Source organism: Dioscorea cayenensis, unplaced genomic scaffold (genome assembly GCF_009730915.1).
Source record: "Dioscorea cayenensis subsp. rotundata cultivar TDr96_F1 unplaced genomic scaffold, TDr96_F1_v2_PseudoChromosome.rev07_lg8_w22 25.fasta BLBR01000505.1, whole genome shotgun sequence".
NCBI classification, from domain to species: Eukaryota; Viridiplantae; Streptophyta; class Magnoliopsida; order Dioscoreales; family Dioscoreaceae; genus Dioscorea; species Dioscorea cayenensis.
The window spans coordinates 1-21,779 of NW_024086896.1; the positions used below are offsets into that span (position 1 = coordinate 1).

Sequence of the window (21,779 nt, forward strand, 5' to 3'; positions counted from 1 at the left end):
TATATTTATGTATATATATGATATATATATATGTTATGTTTATTATTATTTTTTGATGGAGCAGATAAATGCTCATTATTGAGAAAGAAAAAAAAACTACTAACACAAAAAAACCTAATTTAAAATAACAAAAGACTACTTAAAATGTAAGTGACGCGATAATTATAATTTAGTTGGGAGGGTGATAAATGATAATATATACATGCTTATTAAAAGTAGATGTATAGTCTGATTCAGAGAGAGTTTGAGGGAAAATTTTTAATAATAACGTTTAAGTTTTTATTTATATTACTTTATAACGTTAATAATTAAAACGTTAGTCTGCTAATTATTTATATAATAAATGCTCGCATGAGTTTTAAAAATCTAAGGTGAGATTTCTAATAATAACGTTTAAGTTTACTATCTTGTATGAGGTTGTTTAATTACGTTATTTTATGTATGATATTCGCCAGCTATCATAAAATTTTAGCTTTCGATGCTTGAAGCCGGGAAAATGCTTGCAATAATTATTAGCGCTGTCGCAAAGTGGATTGGCATGAAATAATGTCGTCTTGCCTGTATAGCCACGATCCAAAAAGATGTTTTATGCTGAGTCTGAGATACTATGTTGAATAAATTTTCTTATATTAATCCTAACAAGTATTTTGAATTAATAATATATATTTTTGGTATCAAAATAGAGTTAATATTATGAGATGAAAAGATTATATATAGATTATCACTACAAGTTATCGTCTTATTATTTTTGTGAATACCCAACCCATCAATAGAAGAGAACATGATCGATTAGAAAAACATTGGGGTTTTTCTTTAGCATATTAGATCCAACTCCTCATGATCTCGATTAGGTCACTATGGTTGGAGCCATGTATCTTCACTTCCGCTACTAATTTTTGTGTAATTATACGACATATTGGCTCATGTATTTTTGTTATTTATAATGCTTCATTGACATAATATAAAGAATAATAAATAAATAAATAACTATCAAAAAGAAATGAGATTGAGAAGCCATGCAATAGTCATTGTCCATGGGATACATTTAATAATAATGAATGATGAGAATGCCCCCACTAAATTAATACTACATTGTTTCTAGTTTGGTTAGGTATCAAAAGCACATCAAATATGTTTTTCGTTTTGATATTTTAGCTCAATCATTATTTTGGACTCAAATAGTGAGCCATTTGGGTCCAATCAATCTTCCTTTTGAGAGAAGGCAAAATGCTTAGTTGGTTAAACAAGTTTGTTTTTTGCCTACAAGACAATGTGCACATTTTTGGGTCATTTCATCACAACTAGACACCACTATGCTTTCATTCTAATTCCATTTTGCAAGTTTCCTTTTCTTTTGTTTGTTTGCAATGTGTATTTATTTGAGGTTCATACTTAAAAGAAATAATACTAATTTTTCTTTATTTTTCTTCTTTTATTTTGTTATCTTAAATTAAAAATAGCACAAAGCAATAAATTCCCTTGCCATTTTTCTTCAAAACTAAATACAATTTAAAGGGTAATTTAGTAAAAAGGCTAATAATAATAATAACAACAACATAGGATGTCATGTCCTTAAAAATAAAATATGGAGAAAATGTCTTTATTTTAAAAAAAATAAAAGTATTATAATTTATCAGCTAGTGTTGAGTTTATATTTTTTGTATATATACACATATTATCACTTTATAAACTACTAGGTAGTGTGTGTTTGCGGAGTTGAGATACGTAGCTCGAGCTATCATGGGTCTGAAATCCAGGTGTTTGGCCTCAGGCGAGTTTCAAAGCCGACGTGAGCTCATGTTACATTCAACGATCGGAGTCGTGGCTCACTAGCAGGTCGGCGCAGAAACCAACCTCACTACATCTTCTAAATCTCCTCTGAAACGCATGACTCGTGCTGTGTGTGGCCATTAACTAGCTAGAAAAATAAATACGATTAAATATTTATGGATATAGTGGAGTGATTATAAAACTTTAATAATCAAAATTCAGAGTTAAAACGATCAAATCGCGAGTAATTGAAAATCATTAATAACATGCTAAAAATATATGAAAAGTTCAAAAATATATTGAGTTAAAACTTAAAATTTATATTAAAATATAATAAAATAAATAAACAAAATATACTAATAAATTTAATAACTAATTTAATAATAAAATTAATAGTTAAATTAATTAATCATAGATGTCAAAAATCATTAAAATATTTATAATGTATTTAATTTCAAATTTATAAATATCTTTTATCAAATCAAAAATCCTATAATACTGGCTATGAAGGTATATCTAACTAAAACACTAGATTTGACTGCGATTGTATTATAAAAATCCATGGATTTTTCGCTCATTCAGTATCTAGAAATCCATCTGTATTCTACGATTCATATCGAACCAAAACGCCCTCAAGTATAATCATAGGTGGATCAGCCAATGCCTATATATATATATATATATATATATATATTATATTAGTGTTAATCACAATAAATAGGATGAAAATAACATCATATATGAATTAGCGTTGACTGAGGAAGGTAAAATATTTTTTTATATTTTATTTAAATTACAAAAACCAGAATTGATAGTTTGGATTGTTGACATTATACATTGATTGGTGATAAACTACAAATTATAAAAATTAATTACTTAAAAAAAGGTATAATCAATTAGTTAAATGTCTCTTGACCCTCAATCCAACAAAAACCCTTTTTTAGGCTCAAGCTTTTTTATTAGAAGATGAACATGGTTGGATTTGTCCTTTTTTTTAATTAGTGAAATTTACAAAGCATGTGAGTGGCATTAGCTTTTCTTTCCTTTTATTTATTCACATATTTTTTAATTTTTATTTATTTTCTTTGAGAATTGGCAGTGGCCCCTCATGCCAACCTAAAACTTTTGGTCCCTTCCTCTCCAACCTCCTTTTAAGGCTGCTATTTTCACTGAGTGCCAAAAATTAAAAAACAAAAATAAAAGAGTTTTGGACAGGTATACCCCTGTGAAATTTTTTATTGTAGGTAGAAAAATAATCCTACATAATTTTTTCTCCTTAAAATCTAAATGTATTAAAAATTTAAATTTAAAGATTTTTTAAATCAAGTAAAAATGTTAATTAATTGCTAATTAATTTTGATAAAAATAAGATATATATATATATATGATAATTTTTAATTTAATATAAAAAATAACAAAATCTATCAAAAACTAGTGCTTAACTGAGATTAACATCCATACTTCAACATATAATATATTTAAGAAATAAATTAATAAATAATCAAGTTTATTTATTAAAAAAACTAATACTCTCTTACTTTGTTGTGGATATGAATCTATCATTTGTAATATATATCGTTTATTAAATTTAGAGAAAAATATAAGGTTTTAATAAAACATTTTTAAACCAAAAAAAAATCATATATTTATATTCATTTTGATCCTTAAAAAAGCTTTTTTTTTTTCCTTAATATGAAGAAATATTTCAACTCTTGTGGATGTTGGAAGTGCACACGTGTGAAAGGCTAAAAGATGTGTCAGTGATTCAATGTGGAAAGGCTTTATTAGTTTGTAAAATTGTGTTGCTATTTGTTTCCAAATTTAGCTTTACACACTAAGCTAGCATTCTTCATCAACCATTCCAATTAATTATTTGTTTTATATATATATATATATATATGTTTTTACAAAATTAAAGAATTATAAATGTGTATATATATGATATGTAAACCAAATTTAACATATTTATGTACATAAAAATAATATTTTGTACCATAATATGAGAAAAAAAAGTTGAATATACATTATGGTTTTGGATCAACTACTGAACTAGATAAAATAAATCTTCAAAGAGTGCAAACTTTAATTAGTGAAACTAGCGAATTATAAAAGAAGATAAACTTTATCAAGGTAAAAAAAATTAATAAATTCAAATTCTGTATTTGAAAAAAAAACCATAATAATCATAAAACTTGGACTATTTATAATGTTATTTTTTTATTTTTCTCCTCTGACAATTCTGAGCTGATTTTTGGATAAGAGAATTTTTTTGTGTGGACTAACCTCACTACAACTCTTCTTTCTTCTTTATCGATAGGGATACATGCTATGACGAGTCCAAATCACTCTGGATCCTCCACCAAGAATCCAAGAATGTCGAAGAAAAAGATTTGAGACTCATTTATCATTGTAGCTTTGTCTATATGTAAGATTATTCATTCATTTATATTATTTAAATATATGTTATTTGTTATTATATCAAATACATCATATTATAAAATCCACAAAAAGAAATGGAGAGCAATAACATATTAATCTAATTACATCTCATTAATACTATTCAGATAAAAATAAATAATTCACAAACCCAACTTCCTTGAAATTACTGAAAAGAAACCCAATAAATTATGCAATCCTTTTAGAGAAAAGACCAATTTCTAGATAAAGAGTGGGCAATAAATATTTGATGGTTTATATAGATATTTATACTTCATCTAATCTTTATTAGTAAGGTCAATATTTTCATTAAATATTATAACAGGTTGGCACATGATGTGCTCTTTCTTATTTAGAAAACAAAGAAAATCATACTCTCTTTCATTGATGCCAACTTTAATTATTTATCATCTGGATCCATGCTTACCAAAAGTGAGGCATTAGTAGGACCTTCCAATAAAACAAATTAATAATTATAAATAATAAAATTCTATATATATATATATATATATATATATAATTGTAGCTCTAGTTTATTTATCTTAATTTAGATTCTATTTTTTACACAGTAAAATTTATGTTTATTTATTTATTTATTTTTGTTAAAAATTTTAATTTTGGATTATTTGATTAAAAGTTTGAAGGGTATAATGGTAAATTGAGGAAAATGGGTATTGTTGAAAAGGGATGGCGCACGTTAGCGCATGAGCGCATGCATGTCTAAAGCGCGCCGGCCATGGAGTCACTTTAAACTGCCAGAGAAGCGCAGGCAAGAAGACAATGGACTCGTACCTTCCAGTTCTCCAGAACCAAACAAATGTTTGCATGGATTTCGGATTGAAATTCGATCCAAGTTTGCTCCTTTAATGGATGGAATGAGAGCTCAAGAGGTTTCCATTGAGTTCCAGTGCTCTGTTTCTCTGCAGTGGCCTCAAGATTTTTCTCTGTTTGATTGTTTCTCTCTTTTTGGTTTTCAGGAGAGTTTATTGTTCTGATTGGTGGATTTTGATTTCGTTTGGAGTGCCAGCATGAATTCCAGAGCTCGGATTGGAAGCAGGAGTGATAAAGTAGGCATCTTTGGATTGATTTCATGGGTTTCATTGCATTTTTGATTGAAAAGTTGTGTTCTTTGATGCTTTTTGGGGGAGTTTTACTGCATTGGATTCGTTTTCCCGGGCAAAGAAAAGAAGGAAATCACATGTTCTGCAGGACTTTTGCAGCGTTTATGTACTTTGGATGGCCTTGTTGCCTTAAAAATAAGGGATTTTTGGCGGTTTTGATTGTGATTTGAATTCATTTCTTTGATTCCTGCCATGAAAAAGGCCTTTTTCTTTCTGAATTTTTTATCTGTTCTCGTTGTGATTTTCAGCTTTTTCTTTTGAATTTGTTGTTCATAAGGTGAAAGGGATGGAGAAGAAGGAGAATAGGACTGAGATTAAAGTAGTTAATAGATTAATGGATACAAACAAGGCCTCAAGTAGAATCAAATCCAGAAGGGAGAGGAAGCTTGCTCTGCAACAAGATGTACCAAATTTTTAGTCTGTTGTTTTGGTTTCATTTTTTTGTGTTCTTTTCTTTTGCATACATTTATCTTCCTGTAATTTAATTCTTAGGTTGACAAGCTCAAGAAGAAACTCAGACATGAAGAGAATGTCCATAGAGCATTAGAAGAGCTTTCACTAGGCCTTTGGGTGCTCTCCCTCGCCTTCCTTCTTATCTTCCTTCAAATGTGAGCATATTGCTCTTAAATTTCTCTTTAATTACAAATTATTTGAATCTGAATTGCTATTGTTGTTCTTCAAATCAAGACATTGGAGCTTTGGCTGAGGTTGCTGTTTTAGAGGAAGAGGTTGTGAGGCTTGAAGAACAGGTTGTGAATTTCTGGCAAGGCCTTTACCAGGAGGCAATCTACATATCATCTTCCAAGAAAACCATGGAAAATGAGTCTGAGTTTTGTTGTGAACAATTCTCATTGAATCAGCATTTCAATCCAAAGGCTTTATTTTCTTCGGCTTCAATGAGATGGTGTCTGAAGAAGCCGAATTCATCTTCGGTGTTTGCTAATTCTACTAGGAATGTTAAGCCAACACAAGCAAAGAAGGTGAGTTCATTTTGATCTTTTCTTCTTCTGTTTGAGCTTCTCTTGAATGGCCTATTGATCTCTTCTATAATTCCAGTCAGAATGTGTGGTAACCGATATCGAAGTATTAGAAGCTGGTTTTCATAGAAATTCAAATGCAGTTAATGAGGAAGAGAGTGGCCCGAACAAATTGTCGGAAGATATCCTGAAGTGCTTGATGAGTATTTTTTCAAGAATGAGCTCCCAAAGGAATTCAATAGTGGACTTCGAGATGCCTTCTTCACTTTCATCTTCTTCGGATAGTCCAGAAGGCATAGACTTTAGAGATCCTTATAATGTATGCAAGGAATTCGGAAAAAGAGACATCGGCCCTTATAAGCATCTCCGAGCCATTGAAGCAAACTCCATTGATTGGAATCTTGTTAAGGGTTCTTCGTTTCTTACTCGGAAATTAAAGTGAGCTCTTGATACTTAATTTTGCAACTTGATGGTGTATCTTAATCTGAGTCCTGTTCTGTGTGACTTCAGAATTTTGCTCGGAAAGCTCACATTGGTGGATTTAGCAGAGCTTACCCATCAGCAGAAGCTTGCTTTTTGGATTAACATTTATAATTCATGCATGATGAATGTGAGTTTCGATTTTCAATTGTCATGTTTCAGATTAAACTCTAGCTCCCCTTGATCATTTAGTTTTTCTTTTCCTTCTTAGGCATTCTTAGAGCAAGGCATGCCTCCTACTCCACAAATGATTGTCGAATTGATGCCGAAGGTACTTTATTTCATACTGAGATAAAGAAAATGAATTATAAAGTTAGTACATAATACATTCAATTGCAATGCTTTCACAGGCTATGATCAATGTGGGTGGTCACTCACTCAGTGCAATGACTATAGAGCATTTTATACTGAGATTACCATATCAGTCTAAATATGTGAGTAGTTAGTTCTTTTCGATCGATAAAGGTGTGTCTTTCCTCCATCACTGATCAAATTAATTTCTTGCATTTCTGCAACGCAGACGAATCCAAAAAGGATTAAAGTACGATGATGTTACCACTCGAGCCATCTTCGGGTTGGATTGGCCTGAACCATTGGTCACATTTGCACTCTCATATGGAAGTTGGTCTTCTCCTGCAGTAAGTCACTGTCAGATATGTTTCACATTATCACAACTTTGAACATTGTTTGATCATTAACCGAAAAAAACCAATTGGTTATATCTCAATGAAGGTGAGAGTGTACACAGCCTCACAAGTCGAAAAAGAACTAGAGAAAGCTAAAAGAGATTATTTACAAGCCGCAGTAGGGATACCAACAGCGAGCAAACTCTGCAATTCCAAAAGCTTCTTGATTGGTATCTGCCTGATTTTGCAAAAGACGTCGAGTCTCTAATGGACTGGATATGCTTACAACTACCCGGTGAGTCAAGAAACAATGCAATCAAATGCCTTGAGGCCGGGCGAAAAAAAGTTTAGTTCCACAACCAATACAAGTTTTTGCCATATGACTTCAGTTTTCGATACCTCTTGGCATCATGAAAAGGATAACTGTTAATACATCTTCAAAGTAAATATACAAGAGTTCATCATACACGTATTGCTTGTGATACCAGTAGTTGGCTGCCAACATCAGTACAGCTCAAACAACATTAATGAGCATACACCAATATGGAATTTTTTTTATCTGTCGCGCAATTGTATCGAAAGAGGACCACGAAACTTTGGAGAATGAGGCAAAGGGTCCCCTACAATGTTGATAAAGCTCGTGAGTCAAGAAATTGGAGGCAATTGAGGACACCAACCAAACCTCCAGTTAAGCAAAAGATCAACAGATTTGATTGACAGATAAGCTTATAAGACTCTCTGGCAAAGTAATAAGAAATTCAGAGAGCAGTATGACAGCATTGTGCTATGAATACAACAAAGTTGTCATCTTGTTGAATAGTCAAAAGGTTTGATTATGATGTCTTTCATCAAGTTTCATTTGAGAAAAAAAAAGAAAAACTGGTTCTTGATTGAGAGCATTCAGAGTATGGAATCAATAGAAATGTGAATGGAATTTACTGAAACTTTTATTCCTTTGACTTGTATTCAATGCACACAAGTTGTGAAAATTATAACTATATAAAATAACGATCTAATGATATAACTGTCGTAACCATCGAATTTATTATTGTCAATATTCCGACATTGAACAACAAAGTATGTATTTGGTCCCAATAAATAAATAAATAAATTAAGTAGATCCAGCTCAAAGACACATTTTGGTCCTGCATGGCACATTTTATTGGTAGGCACAGAGAAGGACATGGATGCAGAAGGGGACCGAAAATTTTGTATTGATCATTTTGCTATGGATCAAAATGTTTCGTTATCAAATTCCGACACTTTCTTAAGTAGGATCCATTGGAGGGATATGTTCATCAACATGAGGCAGGGAATTATAATGAATTTTCTTGGACATGGTTGATGATATATATGAATGAGAATAAACTTATAAACTCATAAATATAATTTATCAGATAAACTGAAGTCATAAATATAGTTTGCATATATCAATTTGGTACGTGGGAAAATTAACAGTGAAGCATATAGAGCGATAAGTATGCACATCAAAAGTCAGAAGTGCAGGGTCATGGGCTCAAATCTCCCTCACTAAAGACCGCTCTCAGACATGCTTATACATCTGCTTTAAAAGTATTTTTATATTCATAAAAAAGGGCATCGTCTATTATTCAAAAATAAAAAAAAATAACAGTGAAGGTTATGAAATACTTTCACATGTTTAGTTCAGTCAATAAATTATACAAAATAAATGATCCTTTTTTGTAATAAGTGTTGTAAACGAGTGGATGTGAAAAGAATTATAAATTGGGACTATGAAAGTGTGGAAATACAAAAATTTCGTATTATACTTAATTTTTACATAAAAAAAATCTTTTTTTCCCTTTTGTTTTTTTACAAAATCTTAATCAAAAATTTGTATGTCCGTTTTTTCTCAACAACTGATTTTGATTGGAGATTCTTTTAATCAATTAACTAGCTTTTATTAGTAAGCACGGTAGCTTCTTGGAATCCTTTTTAAGTTGCTTTGTTTTGTACCTTCTGATTTTGTTTAATTTGCTTTTTGATATTAGAATTTTATATATGCTCTTCCATAGAAATAAAATGGTTGGTTTAATATTTAATTTAAATGAATTGAATAATTAGATAATTGTCTCAAAATTTTTATTCAAATATCCATATGTGCTACATATAAGAAAGACTCGATATATTAATATTTAAATTTTTGTTATTAATCATCTGGATTCTAAAGTTATATTCTCTAAAAACAATGATGAAATGACAAATTTAAGAATTAATATAATGTTATAAAAAGTGTGTTCATATCAAACTGGTAAATTAATTTTACATGTATTTTAGTGTCAGTTTTCATAAAATATAACAAATATTATAATTTTAATTTGAAAGTGTTTTTATGTTTAAAATCCAAAAATTAAGTAACCTTCTCCTCTCCAAGAACATCCAACAAAACATCTAATCGATTTAAATATATCAATTGAATAGTTACTTATAAAATTATTATCATTATTATTAAAAAAAATGACTAATTAAAAACATACAATTTTAATTCTGAAATAATTTTTTTAAAAAAATAAATATTATTAGTTTCTAAACTATTTTCTTTCTCAAAAATCCATCATTTTGATGAAAGCAAATTAACCCGGGTTGGGTTGGGTTTTATTTTATTTGATTTTATTTTATTTTAATTGTATATATCACATTAATGAGAAACAAGAATGATTTGACTGTAAACAAACATGACTTTTAAGATATATACCTACAATTTTTCATATAAATCAAATTTTAATTAATTTTATATTAAGCAAATCTTTAATCGCAACTTATTCTATTCCGAACTAAATAATATTTTAAGTATTTTAAAATATTAATGACAAAAATTTTGATCTATGTTTGCTTTAGATTAGAATAAGATCTATTTTTTTTTATAGGATAAAAGAAGAGCATATTTTTTTTATATATAAAATGGGGAAAAAATCTAAAGACGCTCAAATTATGCAAACTCTGGGGAATGATACTCCCCTAATGTCTTCACAAAAGCACCTTGATATCATCAAGAGGTTGAACAAAGATAGATATTATTTTAAATATATTAAGGTGTAAAGTTTTTTAAATATATGTTTTTTTAATGAATTAGATCCATAGAAAGTTTTCATTAATATGTTTTTTAAATATGAAAAAAAGATTGTTTGGTTAAAAAAAACTGTTTTTCTTGCTTTTTGTATGCAACCGCAAAAATGAGAAATTTTTTATTTATACTTGTAAAAATAAGTTTACGTATATAGCCATATAAAGTGTTCATATTTTCTTATATATTATAAGCCTATTACCTATAACTTAAAAAACAACTACAATTTATTAAAAGAATAAACAATTATTTATCTTCTTCTTTTCATTTATTTTTAAGATAATTAATATTTTATAAATCTATAAGTTAATTTTCAATCCTAAAATATCTAAGTAAATAAAAATATTTTTTAAATGCATATAAGTAAATATGATTTTTATGAGAATATATTAAAAATTGCCTACTTTCATGAGGCCATGCAAGCCATTGAATCTACGAATATCGTTTACCATGACCCGTTGGGATCACCATCCAACGATCATCAGCATCTCACTAGATTCATTCCATAAACGGTGCAGACCATGCCATCGCTAATGCTATAGAGGGATCTCGTAATCGTGATGCATAGTAATCATTTTTAGTCTAAACTCATTTCTACTAGACTTACAGGAGAAAACTATAAAACAAAACCAGTACACTCTTTTCACCCTGTTCTTCCAGCTAGTACAATTCTTTAATACGGTTCTTTCTCCTGTTGCAATCTCTTTCCTAGCCAATTTGTCCCCATCTCTCTCATCAACTTCCTCTCTCGACCTTTTTGTCATCTAACGTTTAGTCTATTTATATATATATGGCCATTGTGTTTGTTGGGCCCATGGGGTTTTCTATATGGATGTTTATTATTGGGCCAAATAAAACATAGGAAATATAAATAGAACTAAATTATGAGAAAATTAATCTATTTTAGTTATATTATTGTTTTTTAATTTATTTTTTTAATAATAATATGTTTATTGATGTGCATAATGCAAAACAAGCAGTGATTAAATTAAAAGCCAAATTTCTTCAGCTTTTATTCTCTCCAAAAATTTAAACAATAATTTATTTTTAACTCCACTTTCATCATTTAATAACAAAAAATCTAATATTTCCACTTCTATGTTATATAATTTTTAATAAATGCACATTGAAATATTTGGTTTTATATGTTTGAATAAATTTTCCATCAAATTTGTATTTGGAAATAAATTTAATTGTTTAAATTTTCCATTATAATGAAAAAAATGTCTTCATAATTCCTACATGCTTAAATTAATGTTAACATGCTTTTGTTGACTATATATACCAAAAAATTATAATGTATTTGCAATTGGAAACATACTCTTTTTTTCACGTATATATATATAGAGAGAGAGAATGATATCCATATAAAATGACAAAAATTAAAAAGATGACAAAAATAAAATAAAGTTTAATCTAATCACTTAAAAGCCAAAAAGTTTTATAATAATAATAATATGATCATCAAGGAAATTCAATATATAGAACCAAGAAAGATGACAGTGGATATATTGGAACCGTTTAATCATGTCACATCTTTAAAGATGCCATATGGTTGATAAAACCTATGCACCAAATGAGATTTGAGATGAAATATAAAAAATCAAGAAGAACAAATATTACTTTTAAGTTTTAAGAGCTTGTTTGGTTGCAGAGAAGTCTAAATATCCCACATCACAAATCAAATACTAATTCTTAATATTTGGTTGCACATGGAAGTGATCAAGTGAAGCACTTTTAGTTCACATCTAATGGTTTTTGGTTGGTATGAAAATGAGTATAAAGTTGTCATTAGGAGGTGAGGCTACCACCCTAATATTGAGTTTTTTAAATCTTGGTTACTTTATTTTCAGTTTTTCTAATTAATTTAAATATTAATTTTTAACTTAATATATATTTAGAAAAAGATACAACTAATGGCCTCCTATAAAAATAAAAAAATTCAATTCAATACTTCTCAATATTTTTCTCTTAAAAATTACCTAACCCACTTATTAGTTTTGATTTAAGAATGAGATCAATCTATGGAGTATCAAATCTTAATTAGGGTGTTATTTATTTTTATTTTTAAATATTTATTTTATAATAAAAATTATTAAAAAAATCATACTTATATAAATAAAAAAGTATCTTACAAGTTGTTGGGACATGACACATGGAGGGTATTTGTGGAAAAGTCTTTGTTTCTAGAAGGTTGTAACTATATAAATGTATATATTTAATATAATATATTGAAGCATAAGGAAATTAAATGTGATACATTAGGAAGGATTTGCCTTTTAAGTTAGGATTGTGAAAAGAATGGAGAATATGTAGCATGTTTGAGGAATAATTTTTATTAACATATTCTAAAAACTATTATATTAATCAATTGTATCCGTCTCATAATCACTTCTCTCATTAATTATTTTTTAATTAAACAAAAAATATTGATAATTTTTTGGTAAGTGAATTAATCATTGGCTAATGAACAAGCTAATTGAACTATATATTTAATAAGCCGGCATGATGGACTTTGACATTGTTTTTATATCTTTGCTTGCGCAAGAGGTGCATAAATAAGAGTACACATAAAATAATAATAATAATAATAATAATAATAATAATAATAATAATAAGATCTTTTGTCAGTATACCTCAATGGCGGACCCAAAAATTTAGTACAGTTCGGGTTTAAATAAAAATCAATCTTCATAATAAACACATTGTATCTTAACCACGTTTTCACCTTGGGCTTCCCTTTCTTTAGCCCAGATTTAAACCTTATCGGATGGAGTTCTTCTAAGATTTTCCGGCCGGCCAGCCCCGGATACCGCCCATGTGGGTCCGCCACTGGTATACCTTGAAATTCAACCATGTATATCTCTTGATAAAACCAAATAACATGTATACCCCTCAAAATATGATATTACAATGTTAAAGGACTAAGCAACTTGTGCATATATATACTCCAACAAAAAAAACTCATTTTATTCATTACATTTAAATAAAAATTAATATAACCAGGTTAATTTAAATTTAAAAATAAATTCTATTATTATAAAAAAATTATATTTTATATAGTTTAATTATAATATATTTCATTGCAATGTTAAAAGGACTAGCAAACTTGTGGATATATACTCCAACAAAAAAAACTCATTTTATTCATTGCATTTAAATAAAAAATTAATATTACCAAGAATAATTTAAATTTTAAATAAATTCTATTTTATTATAATAAAAAATTATATTTATATAATTTAATTATAACATATTTTAATGGTGTATGTAAGATAGGTATATATCAAACAAAACGAATTTTAAAAATATAACAAAATTAGGTTTTATTAAGGGGTTGATGTATATATATATATATATATATATATATATATGAGACCCATCATCTAGGTAGACGTCCCTAGATTTCAAATTTAGTGACGCTCACATGAAGTCATCTGATAGTAATTCGACAAATTTATTATCATTATGAACAAATTTGAAACCGCGTTCTAAAAATATCAGTCAAGATGTCATGAACAGTAAAAGTTATACATTGTTTATATAAACAAACAATCATTTGATGATGATTCAATGATTTAGATTTCAAATTTAGGGACTTACTAAATGATCTTTTTCATATAGATCTATATATATATATATATATATATATATAAAGTAAAAAGTTAATGTTAATGGAGCTTGTCTTTGGATGAAAAGTAAGAATATACTTCAGTTCATATATTTCAAAGATGTTATCTATGATAAGGATGATAAACGAGCTTCACTTTCATGTTTGCTTAGAAGATGCCCTAATAAACTCATTAATTTTTTTAATAATTTTTTTTTAAACAAATATACATATATAACTACACATTAATTATAAAAGGAAATTGCTTGCATGCAGCATACCCTGTAAAAAGTGGATAACGGTTAATATTATTTGCTAATATACTTTTATTGTTGAAAATTAGCTCATAAATTTAATTAAAAAATATTAATTAATTTTTATTTTTTTATCTGGCCAAAATGTTGAAAATGAGTGGGTAAATGACAATTTAGTGTTTGGCTATAAAGTCATATAAGTAAATAAGGGCAATTTATAAGAGAGAAAAAAAAATTTTTAAAGGGCTTAAAAAAACCAATTCCAATAGAAACATATGAAATCATATATTAACATAGAATTATCACAGGCATGTGTTATCCAGAAACACATGGGCAAAATACAGGATCGGATCCCTACACCAAAGTATTATAGTAGTATTATTTATACGCTATTTTGGACAATATACTGTTTACTATGTCCGGGTGAATCCCCTGTGAGTGATGCTGTATCGCTTTTACAGAAGTCTTCAAATTACCTATAATGTATCTTAACTAGTGCATTATAAATAGTTATAATTAATAAGCTATCATAATTAATGTATCTTTATGCTTTATTCAACATATTCTTTGATGTCAGAGCTTGACGTTTTTATTAAAAAATAATTTAAGTTCATGTGTGTGTCTCTCTCTATATAAATATATATATATATATATATATAATTTTGTTAAACTACTTCGTGGGTTAAAAAAAAATTAAAAATAGAAGATTTATTAATAATATAATAATGCATACAATTATATAGAGTTAAAATTCATTTGAGGGAATTAAATGCATCACTTTCCGGTCAAAGATAATTAGATCAAGTCATACATAACTTTATCCGAACCGAACCCCATTCATTTTGACACCTGTTTTTAGAAGCTTCTTTATGCCTTACAACTTTTGACTAAAAAATAATGACAGCATTTTTCTTTTTCTTTTTTAATAATTAAAATCAACTTCACAGCATGGTCCCCAATCCCCATCCATCTAGGGGCCGTTTGGTTGCAATGAATGGAATGGAAAGGAGTGGAGGAGTAATGAAAATGAGGGGGATTGGAAAAAGGCGTATGAATGAAAACCATGTTTGGTTGGAAGGATTGGGGAGGTAGATTTTATTGGGAATGAGAAAAGTGAAAAAGTTTAAAAATATAGATAAAATGATCGAGTACATGCTTCTTTTATATAAATGAATATTACTATTATTATTATATATATAATGAGATGTGATAATTATTTTTAAATTATTTAAATATTAAAAATAAATTCATTATTATAAAAAGATATTTAACTTTAATAGCTCACATGTGACACTATTTATTAATATCTAAAATTTTGTTAATATCATTAATTAACAATTAATTAACCATAATAAATAATTATTTAACTTTAATTAAAAAATTAAGTCATAATAACCATTCATATCAATTATGATTCACTTTAATTACAATAATTAAGTATTAAATTAAAATAGTTCACTTTAATTACAATAATTAAGTATTAAATTAAAATAGTTCACTTTAATATTATTCATTTATTTATTATAATTAATATTGTATTTAAATATTTTCGGATTAATTATTATTTAATTATTATAATAAATTATTTAGATTAATAGATTTATAATTAAAAAAAATAAAAGGGTAAATGAGTAAATTTACCCATCATAACCCCTCTATTCCTCCCACTCCTTCAAAATGAGAGGCATGGGAACTCTCCCCATGCCTCTCTCACTCCTTACCCACGCCTCCCTACTCCCATTACTCCACATCCAAACAAGCGGTTTCCTCACTATATGAACGATTCCTACTATTGCTTTCCTTCAAACCAAACACCCCCCTAATTATATTATGACCATGGTCTTTGTCTTCAATTTGTTATTTTTCAGGTGTTTCCATATCATTATTATCCTAAATAATGATAATGCTCTAGTTTTTTTTATTGAAGAAATTTTTATTAATTTATTTATTTAATCATATTTGACCCAACTGTTTCTCAGAAGCTATTCACTCTAAGTCAATTCTAACGAGTTACTAAAAATTCTATAAAAGAGTAAATCTCTACCGACTAATTCTTTTTTTATACATAAAAATTCAAGCATGAAACCACTTGCTTGATCAACCCAAGCCTCTACCGCCTAAATTACTCTTGTCAATATATATATATATATATATTAAAAAATACTATCTAAATTTGTGTGAATTCTTATATTATTATTATTATTATTAAGGTTTTTGCTTAAATATTATAGTAAAAATGGTTAATTACTAATATACTCTTGTAAAAACTATATTTGCTTATGCGCTTGTAAATCATTTTTTTATTTATTCATATAGTCTTTGACCAAAATTCAACTAAAAATATTATAAAAATAATTATTTTTCACTTTATGCGGTATATATAAATACATGTTCTTTATAAGATTATATAAATAATAAGATTATTATGGAGGATATTATTAGTTATCTGCTTCCAATATTAGAAATATTCGATCGAGTGATTTATTGAATTTATTATTATTAATATTGAGAGGAAATTTATGTATATTTTTCAAGATTGATAAGTTGTGAAAGGTCCATTCAAACAGTCACCAACCCCAATTTAGTCGCCTTGTGTTGTTGACAAAACAACCTAAATTTTAGAGCTCAAATCAGAGTTAGGTCACTAATATGACTACTTTTTTAAGATTAAGAACATGGATTAAGCTAAAAAAAATCAACAACAACTTGAGTTGACAATTCTCTTCACATGATCCACATTAAGATATATATTGAAAATGATTTATATCAATTTACAACCATTAGATAGCACCGTGAAAGCGAGTGGTGTAGAAAGTCGAATCCTTATTCCATAAAGCATCGTGCAAATATATTATAGTAGATATTATAGTAAATATTGTATCGGTATTATTCATCCACAGATTTAAAGGGTTCACTCGTGGAAGGGAGCTGCTGATTCTCATCTGCCAGAAGATTGCTGAAAGATAGAGAGGGATTCTTACCATTATAGGATTGTGATCATTGAGATATGATCTTAGGCGCATGTGATGACTTTTAATTGCCTGCATGATTATCCCACTCCACATGGTAAATCTTTAGAGGGTGGTTAAGCCACCGTAATTGATACTACTGATCGTATTCATCTATCCCTTTTGACATCGCCTTGTGGGATGACTCTTGTCACCTTTGAAGAAAAAAAATTTTATATCAATCAAATATTTATTGTTTAGTAAAACTGAATTTAGCTTCTAATTGGTTGTCATGGTAAATTTAATTATCATGAAATTCTTTTTTTTTTATTGCTTAAAAATAGTGAGCTTTATTTACATTTATAGATTTGATTAGGAAAAAAATATATAAAAATGTAAATAAGAGCCAATGGTTTAAAACTTTAAAAAGAGAAAGTAAAAGACAGGGTTGGTGGATTGCATAGGACAATGAAATGAAACAAAAGGAGAGGATAAAAGAAAAGAGTGAAACATGAATGGGATTTCTTTGAATGGTCTCTTCTTTCATTGTATGTACTCAATCAGACATGACATCAAATGAGTGAACTTCACTATCTTAATTTTTTACTAGTTACTATATTTACCATAACTAAAAAAAGGGGAAAAAAAAAATCTCATAGATGCCATAGGACTAGAGAAATATACATCGAGAGTGATTTATATTTTGGGTAATTGTTAAAAAATCATGTATTTAATTTGGTATGATAATACCAACACATGTTCGATGCAACAAGGTGAGAGTGCGTAGTATATTTAAAACCCGTGTACCTCCTAACACATTATTTATTTATATTTATTAAAATAAATAAATAATATATATATACGTGTAATTATTCTAATATCAAAATACAGACAATCCAAAATCTAAAAAATAATGTTGAATTTCAAATAGTAAAGCAAAAAATTAATTAGGACAATGAACTAACATAAAGAATCCGACATGGGTTGGCAAACTAAGTGAGATGTTTGATGTATTAAATGTCCATCCAAATACAAAAATTCATTTGTTGATTGGATGGTTCTTGTTGTGCATTAAAATCATGTTAGCTTTGTGATTATGGACATTTGTGAGCAATAGGAGGTTGCCAACTCAAAGTAATTCATCATTTATTAATAAAATGAAAACATGGATAAGAATTATTAAATTCATGAAAATTATATAAAACATAAAAAAAAAAAAAAATTCATTCTTAACTAGTTAGGTTGAGTTTAGGTTGAGTTCTTTGGATTAAAATCAACTCAATTCTAATTTAATATTAAACTAAATAAATATTGAATTTAAAAAAAAAACGCTTATGATTTAATATACAAGTAAATATGTAATTGTCTATGGATACAAATAACACTTACCAAAAGAGGTCTCCCTTGTAGCTTGTCTTATTTTTCAAGTCAATTGCTGTAGAAAATCAGTGCATCAAAAACTTAATATATATAGAGAGAAATGATGCGATTTGCACGATTAGTGTCAATTCAAACATAATATTAAATAGTATTAAGCAGTAGTTATACACAATAAATACTTCTCACATTTTCACATATAAGTAATAGTTGTTAGATAATGATCATTAAACATCTTTAAATAACAATAACTCTAAAGACATTCTTAAATGATATTTTACTATATATATATATATATAATAGTATTAAGTATTGAAAAGAGAATTTAATTAAAGAAAAATCAGGTATAAAAACCAAACCATTACCATACTTCCTAAGATACGAAATTATGCCAAAGAATAAAATTTGAGGGGAAAAAAAATTAAAAAGTGAAATCTAAACCTAAAACAGAACAAATGGCATAGCTCTATATCTTCACAACTAATTAATAATCCACAAGATTCAGGAATTAATTATATTCTTCCATCTCTAACAATAAAATCTCAATATAAAAAAGTGTGCCATAATCTATACATATTAAAGTAGATGTATAATCTACTCCGAGAGCGTTTTAAGAAATAATATTAATTTTTTTTAATAACATTTAAATTTTTATTTATATTATTTATAATATTAATAATTAAAAAATATTAATTACACATAATTATTTATGTAATAAATGTCTATAAGACTTTTAAAATCTAAAAATATAAAAATAGTTCTAGTAGTAGAGTTGTTTAATCAGTATTATTTTATATGATATTGTCTCAAAAGCTTACTCACAAAATTTTTAAAATTTCACGATGCTAGCCGGAAATTCTTAGTAATAATAATAATAATGTAAGTAATAAATAGAAATAAAGATATATGGAGGGAAGAAAAGAAATAAAAAGTTGAATAGTTTTTAGTATTAAAAAGGCGGCTGCATTTAAACTTATTATTAGTCATCTTATTCATGTTCTCATGACCACTTTTGGTTAGTCAATCAGGACACATACATACACACTACCACCCCTTTTAACTAGTCTCATCTTCCTCCTTCATTCCTATCTCCTTGTCAACCTATACTTTTCCATCTATTTCACCATATAATATCAACATCAACATCTTTGAGGAGAGAGACAATTAATCTAGTCTTCATCTTCTTGGTTTGTTAATGGCATCATCAGCTTCAGAATTCTAGCTGAAGTGATAGTAGTAGTAGTAGTAGAAGAAGAAGAAGAAGAAAGAAGAAGAGAGAGTGAGCTCTTTGTTCTGTTCATTGTATATATCTTATCACCTTCTCTACCTTCCAAGCAATAAGTGAAAGAAAGGAGAGAGATCAAACTACTAAGAAGAAGAAGAAGGAGGAGAAAGCTCTTTCCTTTATATCTATCTATATAGTATCATCACATCCTAAACCTTCAAAGCAACAAGACAAGAGAAGAAGAAGAAGAAGAAGAAGAAGAAGAAGAAAAGTACTATCCTTTCTATCTAAATATATAGTATCATCACATCATAAACCTTCAAAGCAACAAGAGAGAAGAAGGAGAGAAGCAGAGATACCAAGCTCTTCCTCTATCCATTGTTTCTTCACCATTAAAGCTCCAAAAGATAAGAAGAAGAAGAAGAAGAAGATAGATAGATAGATAGATAGAAAGAGAGAGGAGAAAGCAAGCAGTTGTTGACATCCATAGTATCATCAAATTCAAAACCTTCAAAGCAACAAAGAAACGGAGAAGCAAAGCTCTCACCTTTTTTATCCAGAGCTTCATCACCTTCAAAAACAACCTCCTTTTCTTCAATCCATATCCCTACAAACAGAAGAAGAAGAAGAAGAAGAAGAAGAAGAAGAGAGAGATGGAAATAGTGACGAGAAGAGTGAAGAACTATCACACAGAGAGCAACTGCAGCACTCCCTTCGTCAGCGCACCATCAAGCCCCCAAATTCTCCTCCGCCACCGCCGCCGACGACCGCTACAACTACTACTACTCCTACACCAGCGCCCCCACTAGCCCCGCCCGCGCCCTCGCCATCTACGACCACTTCAACTCCCTCTCCTCCTCCTCCTCCGCCGCCGCCGCCACCACCACCACCACCACCAACAACAACAACAACAACAACAACAACTCCCTTTCCGATGACGACTTCGCCTTCGACTTCAGCGGAAACCTTGAGAAACAAGGTCACCAATCATCCCTCACCGCCGCCGATGAACTCTTCGATTCCGGCATCATTCGCCCTTTGAACCCAATCCCTAAACACCAAATCAAGGAATCAACGCGAGATCGAGGCAGAGAAAAGACCTAATTCCTTCTCCCCTTCCATCTCTCACCCCCACTCACGAAGCCGGAAGGGATCCAGATCTCTTTCCCCATTGAGAAGAGGAACCATCGACGATGCTCCCGATTGTCTCCTCGCTGACAAATCCCCCACCTCACCGGCTCCCTCTGCCGCCAAAGGCACCGGCGGGAGCCGGAAATGGAGACTCAGAGACCTTCTTCTCTTCCGTAGCGCGTCGGAGGGACGAGCCACCGGGAACCAGAGCAAAGATCCATTGAGGAAGTACACTCTGTTGACTTCGTCGCCGACGAGAGGATTGGGAGGTGAGGACCCGAAAAACTCAAGCTTCAGGTCAACGGCTAGCAATGGCGCCCGGCCGCCGGCGAGATCAGCCCATGAGAAGCACTACACGGCGAACCGCGCGGCGGCGGAGGAGCTTAAGAAGAAGACGGCGTTGCCTTACCGGCAAGGACTGTTTGGATGCCTGCGATTCAATCCGGCCGTTAATAGTATTGCACGTGGGTTTAGTAATCAGTCTTTCAATCACCGACGGTGATGATATCCACGTTCAATTCTTACCATTTTTCCTTTTTTTTAATTAATAAGTTTAATTATGTATTTCATTTAATGTTTTTAATTATTTTTGAGTTGGGTGAGAATTTAATTTGAGAATGTGGAGAATGGAAGGGAGTTTTTTTCTCCAAAGATTTTTTAGTATTAAAAGAAATCTGAATTATTGCACCTCTAAATGTTAATTTTTATTTTTATTTTTCGAAAAAGCGATAAGGTCTAT

General features: G+C 29.3%; 1 protein-coding gene and 1 pseudogene across 1 annotated transcript; both read left to right on the forward strand.

Annotated features, from left to right (window-relative positions):
* Window positions 1-4,953: 4,953 nt before the first annotated feature.
* On the forward strand, window positions 4,954-7,334 carry LOC120254562 (annotated as a pseudogene).
* Window positions 7,335-7,510: 176 nt separating this feature from the next.
* Window positions 7,511-21,564, forward strand: LOC120254563 (probable serine/threonine-protein kinase nek3). Its single transcript, XM_039262658.1, is given in 3 exon segments — window positions 7,511-7,516; window positions 20,603-21,001; window positions 21,003-21,564. Coding segments are annotated over 3 exon segments (945 nt in total). The 3' UTR covers window positions 21,543-21,564.
* The last annotated feature ends 215 nt before the right edge of the window (window positions 21,565-21,779 follow it).